Source organism: Pithys albifrons, chromosome 1, assembly GCF_047495875.1.
Source record: "Pithys albifrons albifrons isolate INPA30051 chromosome 1, PitAlb_v1, whole genome shotgun sequence".
Taxonomy (NCBI): Eukaryota; Metazoa; Chordata; class Aves; order Passeriformes; family Thamnophilidae; genus Pithys; species Pithys albifrons.
Window position 1 is genome coordinate 112,723,717 of NC_092458.1, and position 20,687 is coordinate 112,744,403.

A 20,687-nucleotide genomic window follows, 5' to 3' on the forward strand; every position below is an offset into this window, starting at 1 on the left:
GAGGTAGGCCAGATACCACAGTGGAAAGGGAGCCCTTAACACAACATTGCAGGAGGGAAGAAATCTCTGCACTTAGGGCTCACTCCAAATTCTGCTGGACTTTTGTGCATGGTCTCCTGCCAGATTTGGTTTTGGAGAAGCAGCTGGCATGAAGTGAGATGTACTTTTATTGTTCTTCCTCCTCTCCTCCAACATGAACTCACCAAGAAAGAAACAACAGGCAGCATGAGAGATGGAAGTAAAAAGGAAAGCACTGCACTGGAAGGACATCAAACAGCCAGTCTGGTCCACAATCATGTCCAACAGACCCTCACACCAAGGCTGGATTTCAGTACCAGCCTATGGAAGTCAAAACCCAGCACTTGCCCTAAAGCAGCACAGGCGTCTCTCCCTGCAAAGCACACACAGGTTACCTGGGCCTGTGAGCCTCTACCTGTGCATGACCCTCCTTCTACTTTGCAACCCAAGGCTTGTGTGGCACTGAGGAGCAGGCCATGAAAGGGAGCTTCACATCCCATTGCTGCTGCTGGTGAGTTTACATGATCCCTAAATTCTCTATAAGCTCTCACATACACAGCCAGCGCTCTTTATAGGCCATTTCCTCACAATGCCAGCCCTTTGAATAGCTTCATGCCCAAAGGATCAGGAATGTCACACTCAAAAGCCCAAATGTGGTCAGATGTCAGCAAGATACTTGTGTCATCCCACCTACAGACCTTGTATGCAGAGCTGGGTTAATGCTGCTATTGCCTGCCTTATTCACTCCCTCCTTCAGGACCTACATGTTTTGTTTCTCTACTACTGCTCATTTCCTCCTGGGAGTAGGAAAGAACTGGATGTTTCAAGCTGCTGACACTCCCTCAGCCTTATCTGTTGGCCATGAGGTAGCCACAGGTGAAATTACCTTGCAGCCACATTAATACATGCAATTCAAAACCAGCACTGCCACCTCTGCAGTTACTACTCAGTGGAATGACATCTAGAAACACTAACCACTGCAAGAGTGCCAAGGAAAAGACAGCCTGAGCACTGAAACAGCAAATCAACATTCCAGAAGAAGCCCCAGCAACCTATTCCTTGAGGATGTGGGATTTCACAAAGCAAGGAGATTAATGAAGCAATCAGGCAGCCACTATTTTACCTTTCTCATATATTGATTGCCATGTCTGCACCTGGAACCTGTCGAACAGAAAGGTCACTCTTGACAAACAGGGAGCAGAGGTTTAAGAGGAACTAGAATGTTAACATTAACTTACAATCTGGAAACATGCATGCTCCATTTGCCAAAAGACCTCCAGACAAGCCTTCTTGTCCACAGTGTCCCTCAGTGGATCAGTAGTTGGGACAGTTCACCCCAAGCTTACTGGCATATGGGTCAAGGCAGAAACCCGTGGCTAATGGCAAGGGAAAGAAGAAAGCTAGGACCAAGACACCAAAAAGCAGCCTGGAGTTATCTCAGATTAAGGTGCCTGTAAAGGCACAAACAGTGTCCTCAGATGCTCAGTCCTTCAGAGGTCCTGAATGAGCCTTTCTGAAGAAGCCCTGGATATTTTACAGAAACCCAGCTTTATTAGCACAGGTATTACTGTGGGGGCTCTAAGGACATTCATTCAGAAGTGTCTGAGGAAAGCGTATCCCACATCTCCCAGATCCTCTCTGGAGATCATCCAGCCAAACACCTGGCAATGACACAACATGATCTTCTGCAGCCTGCAAAATCAGATGGAACCAAAGCAGTCACTGGCAGGACTGCAAGCACTGCATTCACAGAGAACATCAATCATCTCCTCTCAGAAACTGCCTGGGACATGGAAACAAAACACAGAAAGAGTGCAACCATAATGCTGGGAACACTCTGAGAAGTCCCTCTTCTCTTCCATCCCCACTTGTGAGCCATAAAGCCTCAAACATTACGCAAGGCTCATTGAACTGACAGCTAAGATTTGTGTTGCAGTAGTTTGTTGAGCAGCTGGGAGACAGGGAGAGGTAAAAACCACGGAGACCTGCAAGACTTGTTTTGTTAAGGCATCACTTGACAGTTACTGCTCCAGCAAAGAACAACTGGCTGCCAGAGCATGGTTTAAATGTCCTCCTTGCCACCCAGAGCTATGACACACAGGCTCTCCTCTGGAAGCTGTTATCAAAGATTTCCCTTTCTCTCTCTCAGACAAGGGCTGTGAAGAACCCTATCACTCCAGGGACCACATCCGTTCAATGTTGTTTCCTAGGGAAATAGGCTAAAATGATGAACATCAACCACCTTGACCTTGCAAGCAGTAAAACATGTATTACAAGGCAGGATAATCAAGATAAATGGATAAGATTAACGTGGAGATGAGGGCGAGGAAGAGAGAAGGAAGAAAGATGACGGAGAGCTCATGAGGTGCCTACAGCTCACAGCCACCCGACTTTCTGAAGACATGATAAGGGTAGGGGAAGGTGGAAGAGAATATGGAAATAGATACAATGGGAAAAACACAAAAGCCCAAGCCAGAAGACTGACTCTCTGAAGGAGTCCTTCTGCATAGGAACACAAAAGGAGGACTAACATGCAGCTGTATTCCTGAACCAATAGTCTTGAAGGTGTTAAAAGCCTCACTCCAAGTACCAACTCCAGCTCTAACATTGAGACAGCAATAAACCATTCAGGTCAGTGATGGCCCAGAGCTACTCTGTGACCACGTATCTTTGCACTCTTCATGCACAATAGAGGCACCACCAAAGTATCAATGACAAGGCCTCCACAAGGCACCTCACTCTCTCCACTTAATTTCCAAGGGAAATTAAGCACCTTGTAGGTTTTCTGACTCCCCCTGCCACACCAGGTGTCTGTTTCCTAGCTGTTGTATGCTCTTTGTGGGCACCCGGGGCTTTGGTGACTTCCAGCCAAAAGGACTAAATTTCTGGTGGGGATGAAAGTCACACTCTTTGATCACCCTCTGCTTTTGAAGGTGCACCTGAAAACCACTTTTGTTTCACAAGAACAGTGCAGAGACTGGACTGAGCTTCAGCCACCTCACTTCCCAGAAGAAAAACCCATGAATAGCTAAAAGGAGAAAAGAAAGGGTCCAGTTCCCCAGAGGTGGATAAAGCTCCAACATATCCATGGCTAAAGAGCTGAGCAGTTCCACCTGAGCCAACTAAAAGTATGAGACATCAGTCACAGCCATAAGAGCAGTCCTAGTTCAGGAGAGACCACCACAGTACAGGTATGTACCCCATCCCCACGATATCCTCCCTCAGCCCTTCTCATGCACTCATGGCACTCACCTGGCCGCAGGACTCTGATTTCCAGCAGGTTGGAGGTCCTGTCTGCCAGCCTTGTCCAGCTGCTGTTGTAGTTCTTCCTCCAGAGCTCAGCCACACACTGGTACTTGCCGGCCTCTGTGTCGCTGGCGCGGCTGATGCTCAGGCGCACGTTGTTGGAGGACTCGGCCTTCTCGATGGCGGTGCGGGTCCGGAAGCCTGTGTACCTGTCACCCCACTGCACCCCACCATCACGGGTGAAGGTGACCAGGTCATGAAACTCGGTGCTGCCCGCTGGCTGGAAGCGCCACGTCACCGACACCGGCACCCAGGATGGGTAGTGGGGCTTGATGATGCACTGCAGGTCGAAGGACTCGTTGTAGGTCACGCCGGGGGTGCGGGAGATGGCTGTGACAGCAAAGCCAGCCTCTGTGGGAGAGAGAAAGGGGCTTTGAGAGACATCTGCCTAAGAGGCCCTGCTGTTAGCATGCAAAAGCTAGAGCGTGGTCATCCAGCTGAAGGCCTGGCATAATCAGAGCTGTGCTTGTGCTGTGTTGGCTTCTCATTTGCAAGTGCAACGTGGCATGAAAAGCAGTGGTAAAGACACACTTAAGTGCCTGCACAGTGGTGATGGCCTGAACAGCAGTGACTGCCTGCCTGAGCACTGGCTGTCAGGAGGAGGATTGTGCTCGATTTCTGCCCAGAGGAGTGGGATCCCCCGAGACCAGCCTCTGCAGGTTGCCAAAGCTCCGTACAGAAACGCGGCAGCACAGCAAGGGAGCAGGACCTGGCAGAGCAACTACCCAGCACCAGCCTGGCTGCTCTCAGACCCCATGATTCACATCTGCCTCTTGGGCGGCAGGTCCTACCCCATCCGCCACCCCAGGTCTGGGGCTGGTTGCTGCAGATGAATGAAAAATGAGGAAAGCAAGAGTAGCAGCCTTCATTCATGCATCAGAGAGGTGGCAGTGGTTACAAAACCCCAGAATGGAGGCAAATGAAAGAGAAGCTGGTTGCTCCTGTTCTTCCCACAGCACGGCTTTTGTCCTCTTCCAGATCACAGCCCCAGGACAGCTTTATGCAGTTATCCTTACATGTCTGCCACTCTGCAGGCCGGTCAATACACTTTGACTTGTCTATCACCAGCACTTTGTTTGTTTGGGGGAGTTTAAATCAGCAGTCCATTAGTAATACAACGCTAACATCTTCCCAGTTATGTCAACTGCAAGCCAGTCAGGCTTACATTTTCAGTCAGAATATTTCTATTGCTCATTTGTTCCAAGCTGCAGAGAGAAATGTTTTCTTGTCTGTCACTTCATTGTAGCAGGGACCTTGTTTTCTTCTGGCAACATCTCCAAGAAGCTCTCCCTTCCTGAGAGGCTCTGCAGGGTGTCCCACAGGGGCTGACAGTTCTCCTCCCTCTCCCTGCAGTGCTGACCATTCCAGCTCCCAGCACAGCCTCCGCTACTTGGGGAGACCCCAGACAGTGCTCAGTAGGAACAGGAACGTTTTCTGGATCAGCATGGAGCTTCAGCCTGCCACTGGCTTGCAGTTAAGTCTGAAAGATAAGCCATGAGCTCACTGCAACTCTCAGAGCTTGCTGCTGTGGGCCAGACTGGCCGCAGCATGGACATCACTGTATGTGCACACTTCCAGCAAGTGCCTCTGCAACCCCACGGCGTCACCGCACCAGAGCTCCTGGATGTGTAATTACTGAGAAAACAGGTCAATCTTCGGGATTAAAGCCTCTTGCAACATGTTCAATGATTGCCCTGGAGAGCAGAGTGAGACCCAGGCTGTCTCCCCCGCAGGACTGCTGATTTTTATCCCCATGTGAGCCCTCACTTCAGACTCTCCTGCTCCAGCAAGTGTGTTACCAGGACCAGCTCAGAGCACCACTGAGCCAGTGATGGCCCTAGAAAGACAAGTTAATTTCTCCAAGACCAGCTGACTTCAGCAAGCTTAGTCACCAGCTGTCCTGGGAAAGGAAGCTTCATGAAGGGGCTTCTCAATTGCTGTGTTAAAACCAGGTGTGTTTCTCAGGTCCTCAATTCTACCAACATGGTCATGGCACTTCAGTTACTAGGCAAAGGCCCTTCTTCTTCTGGGCCTCAGTGCAAAAGGCGAGAGAGAAGCCATGCACAAAAGTGGAGGGATTTTCTGTAGAAGCTCTATACTAGAACACAGCACTCTACTGCTCCCTCCTTCTGTGGCCAGCCAGGGACTGAACTCCCTGCCATGCACTTCAGATCCTCAAAAGTTCAGGGACATATACTCTCATTCAACTGCACATCTCTCTTCTGGCTATTGCTTCTGAACCACCCTGTAGATAGATTTATAGGTTTGCACATCATCTGTGCTGGTTCAGCTAAAGAGTTTCGCACCCTGGCAGACTGGCAAATGATTAGACTTTAACTTGAAATGTGAGTGTCACTAAATTTACTGCATTTTTTTAACTAGCAATTTCTGAACCCATAAACCTCTCTTGCTCTTTCTTAGCACCTCCTTCCCTTTGAGTTTCTCAAGACATTTCAAAAACATTGTGCTGAACAAAAAATACCAGACTCAGCAGCAAGGAAACAATACTTGGTAGTTTCTTTATTACATTTTTATGAGCTACTTTAGCCTTGCTAGTTATAGGAAGAGATCCAGGAATTTCTTAGGACTTGACAGAACATGCTCAACAGCCGGTGATTAACTCTGGGATGAAGACCAGAGGATGGGGAAACTGCTGTGCAATTCTGAGCATCTTACATTTTAACAAGAGTAAAAATATTACATTTTAAAATCTCAACATTTCTGCAGGTGGAAGACTAAAGAGAAGGGCTCATACTTGGGACTTGTAGCAGGCTTAATGCTGCTGACCTCATGAGGAAGACACTGTTGAGAAACAAGATGAGAATTTGCCTTTAGTTCTTTATAAATGAACATCCCTACCTGCTTTTGGAATCTATACAGAAAAGATTTCTAGCTCCAGACAAAACAGCCTCTGAAAGAAAGTCAAAAGTGAAGGGGAGGAAAGGAGGAAAAAAGCAAGATTTTAATCAGAATACAATATAACTTTGAAGTCTAGTCTCACATATATCTTGTCAAAGCTTAAGACTAATGCTGCAGATAACCAAAACTAGACAAAATCCCACCTGTTTTGACCTTTCAGTAGAACTCCTAGCATTCTGCAAATCAGTGGCCTCATAGAAGCAGTTATCCCTTCTTCAGCCTCCTGCAGATCACTTTAGAAACTAGCCCAGGACTCAATACAGGAAGGCCGAAGCAGGATCAGAGCAATTCACAATCCATTCAAAAATCCCTAATGCCCTACCTGCCCTCTCCTAAACTGATGTGGTTTCACTGTGTTTGAAATGGAGCAGAGCATCAGCTGCAATGATTCCAGGTACTAGTTCAGCTTGGCCATGGAAAATGCTGCAGTTCTGGGCCAGCAGCCCAGTCCTTCCTTGCAGAGGCAATGAGGACCATTCCTGACTCACGCTTTCTGCAGGCTTCTGATGCTCTCATGGATGCTCACCATTTCTTGTAGCTGAACCAACAGATGCCCAGAAGTTTGCTCTCCTGGTCTGGTGAGCAGAGGGAAGGTTTACCCAGGATAGGCAAGAAGGCTTCGATGCCCACAGGCTGCCAGTGGAGCACCACCCCTCCACTGACCATAGCCTGGCTTCAGTGCTGGGGGGGGGTCATGTCATGGGACTGGCAGCCTCTTCGCTCCAAAGGACGCTGGAAACACTGTCCCTCTACTCAGCCACCCTCCGCTTTGCTTCTGCCAGCCACAGCCACCTCTCAGACTCTGCATCCACACACAATGGTGCAAGCAGGCATTTTGCACCAACCCTACCAGGAGCTGGGTACCTCCATTCTGCTGGCAAGCGAGGGCAGGAGTGCCAAGAGCAGCTCCAGTTATTTGCAGGTGACCTTCTGCAGGACAGCCAGGCACACGGGGAGCATGGCCCCCACACCTCAAGTACTCACCCAGAGCAGTGATGGACACCGGAGTGCCCACATGCCGCTCCCCAACAATCTGCCACTCCCCATCCAGCGTCCGTGTCCACTCAGCCACTCGGCACTCATAGTGGCCCTCGTCCGCCTTGGCGCTGTTGAAGATCTCCAGGGTGAAGGAGCCAGGCCGGACCTGCTCCACCTGGATGCCCCCGTAGCTGCTGCGCTCAGCGTACGAGGGGCCGGGGTGCAGGGTGCCCTCCCGATCCAGACGCACAATTTCGCTGCGCCGGTTCAGCTTGTCCACCAGCTGCCAAGTGACAGAGAGGCGGCTCTGGGGCCCAAAGCCTGAGCGCACGTTGCAGCCAAAGCGCAGGCTCTCTCCTTCCAAGACATTGCTGGCATTGTTGATAATCTCCAAGGAGATGCTGGTCTCTAAGGAGAGAGAATGCATACACACAAGGCAGATGATACACACTCGCCACTTCTCGGGCTGCAAGAAGGACGCTGCTGGCCAGAGACGCTTTCCACCAGGTGCAGGGAACTGCCCACACATTTGGGTCCAGGCATGTCTTAACCTCATGCATGACCACATCCAAAAACAGCTTGTGGGCAGCGAGCTGCTCCTGGTGACTTGCACACTCAAAGCTGGGAGCCTGCGGCTCACGAGACATTGCTGTGTCTTCTGGTCACAGGTCCGCGATGGGTTCTCAGAAAAACTTGAGGGAATTTCTGTTGCTACAATATGCACTGCATGCAACTGGCTCTGCCAAAAAAAAAAAGCTTCCAGCTCTCTGGGCTTTTCAGTTCATGTCACCCTGATCACCATCTTGCCACATCCATTCCTGTAACACTTTTTGGGAGAAGCTCTCCCAAAATTCCACAGCTAGTGACACTACAGGTAGCTATCACTGTTTGGTAACATTTAAAAAATATCTGGTATCCTGAACTTTCCAGAGATGTAAGGCTTTATGGCTGGTTTTTCAGAGATACTGAGTGCTGGTTACTCCTGCTGTCTTCTGTCGGAGTTATGGACACTTAGCACCCTTGAAAAATCATCACATTTGTTCCTAGAGCTGGTGATTTATCAAATGGCAAGAATGAAATCTGTCTGAAGATGGCTGTGACATTTGTCCAGCGCAAGATTTCTAGCTAGAGCAATTTTCAAAGCTAAACAAATGAGACCAAACATGGGTAGAACAGAAAAGAAATAGAATTTCTATGGGAGAAATGAGAAGGGGAAAAAAAAGCTGGAGGAAAGGGCTGCATTTCTCTACAAACCTAGGAAACAAATATGGCACAAAATCCTCTTTCAGCCTGATCAAAGCCCACAGCCAGGGTAGCCTGGGCAACACATGCATGGTTCATCATGCCATGGCTACTGGAATTTCAGAGCAAAACAAGGAATGAGTGAGTGGACCCTCTTCTCTCAGTTCGGTTATTTCTGTATTTACATGTTTGTCTGGCAAACACAAAAGGCATTCAGATAAGACTCCGGCAGGTTGTTTTCACCGGGGCTGGCTGACAAACAGTGACCAGGACAAAGCTCCATGCAGAAGAGTATTGGGGCTCAAGGAGCACACAAACTCTGGTTTCTCCCGGTAGAGCTGTCCTGCAAGACAGCTGAACAACCGCGACTGAACAGTCAGCAGAAACCTCGCAGCTCTTAGGATAAACCAAGGCCAAGCTAGCTTCCCCATTAAGCCTGCTGAGTACTTCAGAGCACACAGCTCCCTGTGGAGTAAGGCAAGGAGTGAGGTGTAAGGAGCAAGTCAGAGGCTGTCACATGTACCTTCAGCTCAAGGGCAAAACTGCCATTACCAAGGTGTGGGCAAGATTCCCCACCTATGAGCCTATGACACATATCGCTCCTTTCCATACCTTCCCAACAACAAAAGGACATCTTGTCAGTTGGAACTCCAAGCCTTCACAGCATGCAAACTCTCATCCTCCCTCTTCCCCACCACCAGTGTCTGGGCACACCATGGCTTCACTAGCTGGCTGCCTAGAATAGCAACAGCCCCAGGAGAGCATGGGCAAGTCTCTACTTACTGAGTGGCATGACAGTGATGGGGATGTTCTTTGGCCGCTTGCTCTCCTTGTCAATGAAGTCCCCTGTCACGGTCTTCTCTCGCTCGGTCACCCGGCAGTTGTACTTGCCGCTGTCCTCAAGGCGGAGGCGGTAGATCTTCAGCACAAAGACATTGTCACTTTCTTTGGCCACCTTGAGCTGGCCCAGGGCCTCACGTTGAGCAAAATCATTGTTGAGCACAGGCACAGCGTTGGGTCCCAGGCTGGCGATGAGGGAGCTGTTGAAGGCCCAGGAGATGGAGAAGTAGCGGTCGGGGATGTTCTGCGCCTCCAGGATGCACCGAAACTCCACCGGTTCACCAACGATGTACGTTCGCTTCTCCGTCTCCAGCCGGACACTGAATTCCTTATCTGAGGAGAGAGACCAGCTTGCATCAGCACGGCAAAGCTTACCACCAGGAGAGCCAGCACACCTCATGTGAGGTGTTTACAACTTGCTACTCCCTGCACAGCCAGCATCGCTTGGACATGCACATCCACAGGGCAAAGGGTTGGGGACTTGCTTTTGATGTGAGAGGCCAGATGGGCCATGCTGTCAGAGAGGCAGCTTCCTGCCCAGCAAGCAAAGAGCTGCAAGGCTTCCTCAGTAACAACCCTTCCCTCCAGCCTTTCCTCCTGGGAGCAGCTCTGATGCGACAGCAACATTCAGCAGCACTGTGGAACATGACCTGGAGCCTAGCCCTACTCACACCCTGCTCAGCTGGAGTCAAGAAGCAGAGCCTTTGGGGATACCGGAGAGAAGAAAGAGCTCAGCTGGATCTTTAGATCCTTAGCAGGAACTGTGTTGTGGGCTAGAAGGGTTTTAACTTGCAAATGGACCTTGTGCAATACCAAAGTGCTTGCTGAAAGTTTTAGTTTTATTTTCTGCCATGTCACTCTTGACTCCTCAATTACCAAAATTCTCAGGTGGTTAGGGAAAATGTTTTAGCTTCTCTGTCAGCCCCAGTTCGCTGGCCACACCCAGAGACATGCAGGCCATCCAATCCCCCTTGCTGCTCTGGTGTCCCTTGACTGCTCTGTGCTGACATCTGCCATGCCCACAGACTTGGGCCATCCATTACCCTGCCAGCAGCCTCCCAAGTGGGGAGAGCAGGGAGCCTAACCCCATCCACCTAACAAGGCCCAGCCCCATTTTCTACCTCCTCCCACTACCCAGCCAAGTGAGAAAAGGCAGAGGAGACACTGACCAGTGGCTTGCACGTTCACGATGGCACCCTGGGACCGCTTGCGGGTCATGGCATACCAAGAGTCATCTGGGTCCTGGATCCACTCTGCCGCCTCGCAGTAAAACTCTCCCTGATCTGACGGGTGGAGGTTGTAGATGGTGAGCTTTGATGTGGTCTCCCCAACCTTGTCCAAGCGGACGTCCCCTGTGGCTTGTCGCTGGGCATAGGCACTGCCGGCACGCAGGACGAAGTCACGGCTGAGGGAAATGACCTCCACGGGCACCTCGCTGCCCCGCTGCCGGTACCAGGCGATGGAGACGTGGCTGTGCTGGGCTGTGCTCTTGGACACCTCGCACTTCAGCTCCAGGGAGTCATGCTCCACCTTGTTCAGTGTCTGTGGGACTGCTGTCACTCGCAGAGAGTCGGGGATCACTGCAGTAAAAGGGGACAGGGAAACACAGTCCAGAGTTAGCAATGCTGAAATGCTGAGCATAAACCCCAGAGGCACTAGAAGAGAGTTGGGGTTTCTTTTTACAGTGAAAATTAATCATTACTTATTATCCCAGTTAACTCACACCTAGCCCCTAAAAAGCAGAGAATCACTCCCAAAGTCCTTAACTGGGAGAGACCATGACCTGCTGCACATAATCTAGTGCAGTGCTTAAATTCCTGCTCACTGGGGCCCAGCAATTGAACAGTTTTCCATCATGCTACACAGCAGCATAGCTTAATATATATATCCACTTCTCATCTAGGCATTTTGTCATGAGCACCCTCCCCTTCACTGTGTGCCCCCCAGCATGCTCTGTGACCCCCCTCTTGCCCACATCCTTCAGCCTCTCCTCGGCCCTGGCATGGTCTTTGCCCTTCATCATTGGTGGGGCCAAACTGAACACATTTAGTTCCTTGAATCTTCCCTCATAAGAAAGTCAGGAGATCCAATTCCCATCTCCTTTGTTTATATCGTTTCATCTTTTAATGACCCCCTCAAGCCAAACGAAGGGGTTTCTGCATTCAGAGGGAACTGACTCCGCTGAGGGCAGCACTGCAATTGCATCCTGACCAATGCCTCCTCCCAAGACACAGCCATGTTAAGGCACCTGGTAATAAAATTGCTGGCTACTTTTCCAGTTGATTAGCCAGAGGAAAGGAAGTACAGCTGCTAAAATCAAGATAGAAAACAAAATTGCAACCCCCCCCATACCTTGCTTGATTTTAGCAAGAGGTTCTACTATGAGAAGGTAAGACTTTTTTAAAAAAAGCCTTTCTAGACTTTGCTGTCTCAAGAAACATCACGTGGAAAGAAGAATGTAGACCTTCTCCCCAGTTCTGCAGACAAGGCAGTGTTTGCAAACCTGTTAATGCCCACTGTTTTGCCACATACCAGTGGAATATAACTAACATATCTCAGTTCAGTTTCACTGACAACACTGGATGGTTTGACAAAATTAGCTGAGCTGCCAGAAGCTGCATCTGTTTCATTCAGGCACTGCTACAGAAAGCAATGAGCTGCAGTGAAGACAACTACTGGGATTATTTATGGCATAAAAGTCAAAAACAGTGGAGAGGAAAAGAAAAAGGGCACAAGTTGGGAGTAAACAAGAGGGAAATCTTCTTGCATCCAGCCTTGATGGGAGCATTTGCTTTTACCACATGTTGACTACCCAGGTTACTGCCCATAACAGGGAAAGTACCTTGTAAGGCTGTTTACGTCACAGTTATTGCCTCTGTCCCTGTGACCACATCTCCTACTCCTTCCCCACACCTTTCTTGCTGAGCTCCCATCCCCTGCTCACTGGCAACAGCTGCTGGCAGACCCTGGGATCCTGCTTGCTTCACCTCTCCCTCTCCCCGTGACCCCCAAACCACTGGTGACAGCAGCAACTAACCTTGCCAGTTCACACCGCCTGCACAATAAGCATTAAACTTCTCATTTCAAACCTTACTGAATAATTTCCAGAGCTGCACAGCTTCTTCCTCTATGCCCTCCAGCCACAGGCTCTTACAACTTTCCTTATGTTATTTAAATAAATTAAACCTGATCATCATGTTGCTGGAGTGATTTTCCCACTGAGATGCTCTGAAGGCAGAGCTCCCTGCTACACCAGCCTCCATGCAACAGCTTATGAGGTCAAAGAGGGTGAAGAAAGTGTGCCTGCTCTCCTTCCCCCAGTCTGAGAGCCCTGCACACTCCACCAGTTCCCTGTGTGTCCCCCAGCCCTACTCAGCAGCACAGCTGCTCTCTGCATAAGCACAAGGCAGAACACAGAGAGCTGCTAATGCCGGGAGCCTTCCTGGCTTTGCAGGACGAGCCAGGTCATGCTCGAGTAAGGGACAGGCACTTGGCTTGCCAGACATGGAGCTGCCCACTCCCTGGGAGTAATGCTGGGAAGCCTGGCTGAAGGTCAGCATGGGTGTCATTTTTCCAGCTGGAACCATGACTTTGTATTTCCAGGTCACAACCCAGCTGGAGGGTCAGCATCTTCTATACCACATGTGCAAGTTATTGCAAAAGGCACTCTTGGAGAAAAATCAGGTGTCAGCGTGCGGTTAAAGCTGTAATTTAACTGTGGTAATGCCTGACATATCGTGGGCATTCCTCCTGCTCTTCTGGTTAAAGAAAGTCAATCAAGATCCTCCCGGGTGGAGGAGTCAGTGAGGCTTTTTGGGTTGCACACAGCCTCGAGGCTGTTGTCTTAAATCAGCCTGGCATGGACACACATTCAGTGTCACCTTCCTAACCAGAAGGATTGGAGACATGCTTGCTAAATGAAAGCCCAGTTTCCAAAGGCTCAGATGATCATGGAGGGACAAGCTTGAGCCCAGAGGTGGCCGGGCCAGAGGGAAGGCTCTGTGCTTCACACCACCACTCTCACACTTGGCCAATGACACGCTAACAACTATTTTATTTACATTGCAAGATGTACCTTGGGTACCAGCTTTGGGGAGGGGGGGAAGTTGGTAGGAGAAAGGAGGAAAATGCTGTTCTCCAGAGGTAGCTGAACAAGGCAGCAGGTTACAGCTCATTGGAGTAGCCTAATGAGCATTTTGTTCAGAATGCTGTGCAGCACTGGGCACTCCCACAGTGGGGACGTAGGGCTGCTGGGACCCACACACCACCCCAGGGCTCAGACCCCACTGGCCCACACCAGCAAGAGGGCTACAGGCACAGCTTAGCCCATCAGGCTGGAACAGACCAGACTTGGAAGTCACAGAGAGGGAAGCAAGCAGGGAACACTGTGAAGGTGCTCACCAGGGTGGCACACAGCTTGTGGGGAGGCGCATTATCAAACAGAAGCTCCTTCCAAGCCAGTCACCCTGTTTAGGCTTCAGAGACAGCAGTTTGCTTATCAGGACATGAGTAACTCTGCATGGCCCTCACCTGGGAGCCCTGGCTCTGCTGCCAGCCATCAGGCTGCTGAGCTGCCCACACTCATCCTGCAGTCACCTGCCACAAGAAGCACCAGGTTTTCTGGGGACACTCTGCAAGCTCAGCAAGTTGGTGAGCTTAGATGAGATTCACACTTAAATCAGAGCCACACCTGAGCCAGAGACAAGAGGGATACTGCAGGACACATCCTCTTGCCCACTCTTTCCCACCAAGGTCCTGCCTGTTTCTCCCATCTTTTCAAGGTGCCACTGAAGCAGCCTGCTTTCCACGTTCCCCAGCATCCAGCCTTGCTTCCTCCTTGTCCTTCAACACACAAGGCCATCTTTGCAGCTGTCATGACCCTCACAGAGGTGTCAGCAGAACTCCCTTCTCTCCAGCATCTGTGTTAGATTTGGCAGCAAGTGGCTGGACAAGGAGATGAGCAACCGAAAAGCAATTTCTGGGCACAAACCTATTGCGCTACCACCATTCCTGATCCAGTCACGGCTGACAGGTTTGGTGCTTACAACACTGAAGAACAAGAAATACAGCATTCCCTATTAGTCCCCAATCCATGGGGCACTGCAGAGAGCACCAGGATAGGTACTTGGTGCTGGGTGGGATGCTAAGCACAGGGTGCTCACAACCACCACCAAGATTTGAAAGCTCCTGAAATATTAAATATAAATATTTCCACTAGAGGGTGTCAGGGACCCAGCCTGGGAGAGTCCCAGGGCCCAGCTGTTAGGATGAGAGGAGGAGCACGCAGCCCAGAGATACTCCCCTTTCACCAGGGCATCCCCCTTAGGAAAGCTGCACTTCCAGCTCCAGAAAAGCCCACCTCAAATGCATGCACCTCAATAACACACAATCAACAAGCACTTGGTGAGATAATTACAGCTAACTTCAGGACAAGGAACTGGCTTACAGTCTCCCAGAAAACAGGTAGAGAACAGAGACAGGACTTCCCAGTTGTGGAGTGGGTACACACCTTAACATGCTTTCCTCTGAGCCACAGGACCGACTCCATTTCCAGCAGCTCCCAGTGCCATGCTGAACTCTGCCTATGCAGACAAGGATTATTCAGGCACCTCCCTTTTCCCCAGGCTGGCTCTGGTTCACCCATGGGCATCCAAAATCCCAACCACCTCCAACGGGTAGGCTATCAAAGCTTTTATGAGCCAGACACAAACGAGAGAGCTACCAATATCTCATCTACTGCCAGGCAAGGCAGCAAACCTGCCTGAGATGCTGTTTCCTTGCTAAGTGATGCAGGAGGAGCGTCAGGCTGGGAGCCAGAGGCTCTCTAGCTCAAGCTGGTAAAACAATGCTGTGAAAATCACTTAGCACCACAGCAGACTTACACTCCAGGCTCTTCAGGAGTAAAACAACTTAGACAGGCTATTCAATACAGCTGGACCACTGTAGGACAAGAAAACCCAGCAATATCTTCCTCCCTTGGATTTCATTGTATCTTTTACTAATTGATAGACTTTAGACACACTGTGGTGCTACCCTGTGTCCCCAGCTGTACACTTCATACTTGCTGGACAGAGCTAAGCTTACCAGGTATCAAGGGTGAATTATTTAGAACGAACACATGTACTTTCTACTCCTAAGGAACTGCATCTGGCTAAGAAATACCACTTTGGATTTTGTAGGAAATTAGTGCAAGAGCTATGTTTCCATCTGCCCCACAACATGTTGTTGCCCCACAGGGATCACAGCTCAGCACCACAAACCTCCTTCGCAGACCCTCTGACTGCGTGTGCTTGAGATACAAGCTGCTCAAGAGGAACAGCAATGCCAGAGCCACCCCGGTGAACCCAGAGGTGAGCACTGGCAGGCACTGAATAGCACCTGATTGGCACCATGGGTGGGAGTTCAAGCCATGGGGACGCAGCTTTTTGTTACCAGCCTCTGCAATCTGCTAACTCTTCCGTGGCCAGCCATGCCATCCCAGGGAAGGAGGGAGGGTCTGCCACTGGAGCCACCCTGATGCCACAGAACAGTTGGAAGGGACCTGTTGTCTCCCAGTCAACACAAGCTCTCAGTGTGCCACGCTCCTTATATCCCTCCTCACAATGCTACTGATTTCCATTCTTTGGAGCATCCAAACGTGAGTGCACACCTGTGGTAGAAGGAAGGGGGTGGTGATAGGGCAGGAACAGTATGTAGATTAGCAGTGTAATCCTCTGAGCCCTCATGCCTGACAATTAGCTGTACATGCTGATCCATACCTGCTGCAGCACACCAGGCACTGCTCCTCCTCATCAGTCAAAAGTGTGTGCAATGCCTTTAGCATGGAGGAAAACACATAACTGTGTTAAGCTGCCAAACTGATGAGGACCCTCACTGTCACCTTCACAACAGGAAAAAAACTGATCACACCACTTCATCCTTCACTTGTCTAATTTTTAAGTATCAGGTAGAAACAGGTGGCTGCAGGCACAGTAAAGCTTTGTTTCTGCTGTTGCTGCTTATAAGGTTCCTTCACTGCCCATGGTCCTACCTGACACCAGACTCTGAGGAGGCAAACCGACCACCCAAAGAGGTACTTGCACTGTGACTAAAGGTGTGGGGTCTCCATGCAAAACTTTCCCTCTTCTCTTCCTTGCCTACCAACATATAGCCACAGGCTCCTCGTACCATGGGAAAAAGCAAGTGTTAATAATCTGGCTGTTTGGGGATTACTTTCCTTCAGTAAAGCCCCATCTGCACTGAAAAATAAGAATGGTTAAAGGCAGGTTTAAATGAAAGGCAGATAAAAGACTACTAATTAGTTAACAAAACTAAGAAAAAAAGAAGTAACATGCTTTTCTGAAATAGTGAATTTCCTTCAAGTTCCTGAAGGGGTGAGCAGAACTTCTACTGTGGTCTAAATAAAAGCAGTCCAAATACACTTTTGATCGTCACGGAAATATTTAAGCCTTATTTTAAAAGAGAAGTTCAACTATGAAGTCATTTTCAGTTGCTACACCATGAAGAAATGCACGATGAACTTGCTTGTATTTGTATCACTGCAGCGTTCTGGGGCAAGAGCAGAATAAAACAGAATACAATAAAATAAAATAAGCCATCCACAGTTTGCATGCTTGCAGCTTTTTAGAAGGGCTGTTTGCTACTGATTCAGCTGTTGGCAGAGGACAAGAAGGGAGCTGAAGAGTTAAGTGAGATGGCATGGCAGTTTTTTCACAGCAGTAGTAATAAATCCTCCGATTACAATGGTATCCTTGTTAGTACACTAACAACTGGCTAGAATGATTATGCCAATAGAAATGAGTTCAAGCAGCCAGTGAGAAAGGGCAAAGGAAAAAACCAGAAGTAACTAATGTAGGAGAAAGGGGAAAAGAGAATCAGACAGAAGATGCAAGAATTGGAAATTAGGTCAGCCTTCCGACTCAGGGCCTGAACTTCTCCGTGCTTGCTGCGGGCTCCGTTAGTCACGCGCTCAGCCTACCCATTTGAGGATGTGGCTGCACTCCCTCCCAGGCAGTGGCAGAGGATCCCACTGCTCAACCTGCTCTGTTTCCATGATGTGCTTTGCAAGAGGAGCGTCTCAGCCAAACTGGACACATCAGCTGTGTCAGACCCTCTAATCGGATGTCGCAGTCGGAAGCCAGTGTGCCCACCCTGAGCACACGGAATAGTGATGCTCTCCTGCAGCTTCCTAAGCCCCCAGAACACCAGTCCACAGGGTCCAACCAGCAACACCCTCCCTGTGAGCCCAGGGTGTGCGTGCAGGGGAACAGACCAGCTCAGCCCCAGCTCTGGCTTGTCCTTGATGGACCCGGGGGGGGGTGAGGATTTCCCAGTCGCCTGTGAGTGCTTCAGCTCCCAGAGAAAGGACACCTGCCCCTCGGCTTTTCCCCTGGGCTTTACTCTGCTGCTTCAGCCCTGCCAGCACAGTGCTGTTCAGATGATATCTCTGAGCTTTCTCCTGCCCAGCGAGTGGTGGACGCTACTCCAAAAATGCTGGTCCCCTTCCCTCGACTGCTTTGGGTGCAGAGTGGGAGATGCTGGGAGTACATACACTCAGAGCCACTGCCTCTGCCCTCAACTAAAGCCACTCTGAGGAACAGAAGGCAGGCAACTGCTAACAAGCTCCTCCTTTATCCACCCATGTCCCAGAGCATCCCAAGCAGCATCTGGTTACTAGGACAGCTAATTTAGGTGGAGAAGTTCAAGTAACCTCATTAAAACGGAAAAAAAAAAAGAGGAGAAACTAGAAAGGGGTGGCAAAAGGACAAGGTGGCACCCAGCAGTGAGTTTGTTTGTTAAGCAAAAATTATCTGGAGCAAACCCTGACAACAGGGAGCCCAGGGAGCAGAGACATTAGGGGAGAGGTGGTCAAACAGCACAGTGAGCTGGGTGTGTGGCAGAGAGCACAAGTTTCTCATCTACCTTCATCTCCCAGCCATGGGAGAGAGGAAAACCTTTTCTCCCTTGCACATGCAAACCTTTCTTTGCAATCCTGCTTGCCAAGGCAAATACTCCCTGTAGGAACTGTGCAAACAAGCCTGCAAGTAAAAAACATAGGCTCAAGGTGGAGGAAGAGATGATATCCAAAAGGACAGAGTTTTTTCCTTTCCTGCAACGAGGAAACTTGTGCTTGGTGACAGACTGGATGCCCCTGCTCTGCTACCTGACAGGACACAGTTCCTGGATGGGCTCTGTGGTCACAGCACACCCATTCAGCAGGCTGGCACTCCAGGCAGACCTGGACGAGATCCAGGCACACTGTGGCACTGCCCTGCTCCCACAGCTCTGCCAAAGGTGATGATGTTCACACACTGGCCTCTGCCTTGCATGACTCTGGCCCTGGGACCCTCCTGTGCTCCAACTGCATTGCTCAGTGAGACCTGGCCAGGCTGCCAGCCCAGCCCAGCACTGCCAAGCACCCACAGGCCCCTCTGAAACAGAGCCTGTGAAGACACCCAGTGAGGGCAGCAGCAGGGTGCAGACCACCATGCACCACACTGACCACTCACCTGTGCAGGCAATAAGCTCCAGCAGCATGCCAAGGTGAGTCAGCTCACAAATCCTTCCTCTGCCTCCCTCCCTTCTACAGTCTCATCTCTGCAAGGGTTTAGCTTTCCCACTGATCCCAAGCACCAGCAGTGACTACTGCAGCTTAAGGCAAGCCTAAGCCACTGCAAACATGAGGGCAGAGCACACCAGCACGCACCTCTTCCACCAAGGGTTAAGCTGATGTGTTTTACTTAACAGCACCAGTGAGCTAAGAGCAGGGATGTGGGAATTTGCTGTGGCTTAAACCAGCACAGGGCAACCCGCTAAGCCACAGCCTCCTGGAGCCTGCAGGACAGCCAGAGAAGGTAAAAAAACCAGGAAACATGGAGTTGAGGAGCTGACAAAGCCCAGGCTCCTCTGAAGCTCTGTCTGCAACACTGTCTTAATGTTTTACACCTCTGAAGCTGAAGTTAAGAAATGACAGAAATGGGAAGCTTAGAAAATCCTCTTTTCTCCACTTTATTTAAAAAGCCTGATTTCATTTGACCTAGCACACTTAGGTAGCCAACACTAACAGCAGAACAAGGAGAGTCGTGGAGTGTCATTTCAAAATGCATCCCAGACCACATTCCCCCTGGACTTATAATAATGCTTGTGGTGCTTCATAGGCAGGTAAGTCGCCCTTCTCAAAAATCAATTTTCAAGGAAGATGCATTCTACTCTACTTCATCTACACAAAAAATGCCAGGAGATAAGAGTGCAAGAGCTGCTTTCAGAGATTAGTGCCCCAGCTTCAAGAGCTCAGCAGAGATCACACAGGAGGTCAAAGTATGCATGTGAGAACTGTTTTTTCCTTCATTTATGCAATAATGAAGGTTTTGAGACCCTGCAAGTGACTTTCTCCCATCTCCTTTTGAGTATCTAACCTGTTCTTGGAGCTGCAAAGCCCAGGCCCAGACCTTCCAATGTCCCCTTCTGGCACACTCCTTAGGCTCAGCAGCAATGATCTATTTTTGCCTACAGGGTAAGACAACACAGACCAAGACACACTTGGGAGATGATTTTTGCAAGAATCAGTTCTTAAACTAATATCTCTAAAGGCTCCCAAACCAAGATTTCCACTCCATCCCTTCCAAAACCCAGTTTCCTGCTGAACATGCAAGAATGGAGCACTTCAATCCTCCCAAGAAACATACCAAAGGAAGCACAGAACCAGGTTTTATTCTCTACCACAGCCCGACTTTTTTGTTCAGCCCAGGTCTCAGTCTTAAGTTCCCATGGAAGATAAAGTAAAAATACTGACATCCTGATGCACAGGCAGGGAAGGAGAGAATCACATCGTTCACGTGCAGATTACAGAGACACAGAGTAACTAGGAAGTAGATAAGACAGTCGAAGAGATGAGCAATCTAAGACAGTGGAAATCTTCCCTTTATCTATCAGTCCCGTTTAAAGTATGGAATTTGTTCATAACACATTATACATCTTCACCAGACAATACCCATCTAGTGAGCCACAAAGTCAGCATGAGCTGGAGGGCTTTCAGGAGGCTGGAATGAAGGATGGTGGCTCTTTTGCATATTTCCAAGCTACCTTTCTCCAACAAGGTTTTGGCAGCTCAGAACAGTTATTCTGAAGCTGGCACTCTCATGATGAATGAAAGGCACAGTCTGGCTCTTGCAGGATGGAGTCCAAGCTCTCCAGCCACGAGGACCACCTGCTCTCCCCTCTGGCACTGCAGACTGAGGAAAGCAGAATCAAGACGAGTAAAGCAAATTCAGCCAAACAGTTGGCAGACTTCTGCAATCTGGTCAAGGTAATACAGATAACACCAGGTAACATCCAATTCTGCAAATCTCTTTTCCTGATGAGTGTTTTTCTACCACACTTTTGCA

General features: G+C 49.6%; 1 protein-coding gene across 5 annotated transcripts in view; it reads right to left on the reverse strand.

Moving 5' to 3' along the window:
* The window catches only part of IGSF3 (immunoglobulin superfamily member 3), a 99,232-nt gene that overhangs the window by 26,762 nt on the left and 51,783 nt on the right, over positions 1–20,687 (reverse strand). For 4 of the 5 annotated variants that reach the window (XM_071563767.1, XM_071563777.1, XM_071563786.1 and 1 more), the window contains 4 exons: positions 10,473–10,883; positions 9,247–9,636; positions 7,228–7,629; positions 3,271–3,675 (listed from right to left, as the gene is read on the reverse strand). In XM_071563767.1, the coding sequence (XP_071419868.1) occupies positions 3,271–3,675; positions 7,228–7,629; positions 9,247–9,636; positions 10,473–10,883 (1,608 nt within the window). The remainder of the gene's footprint in view (positions 1–3,270; positions 3,676–7,227; positions 7,630–9,246; positions 9,637–10,472; positions 10,884–20,687) is intronic. The other variant, XM_071563800.1, reaches the window with a different exon arrangement.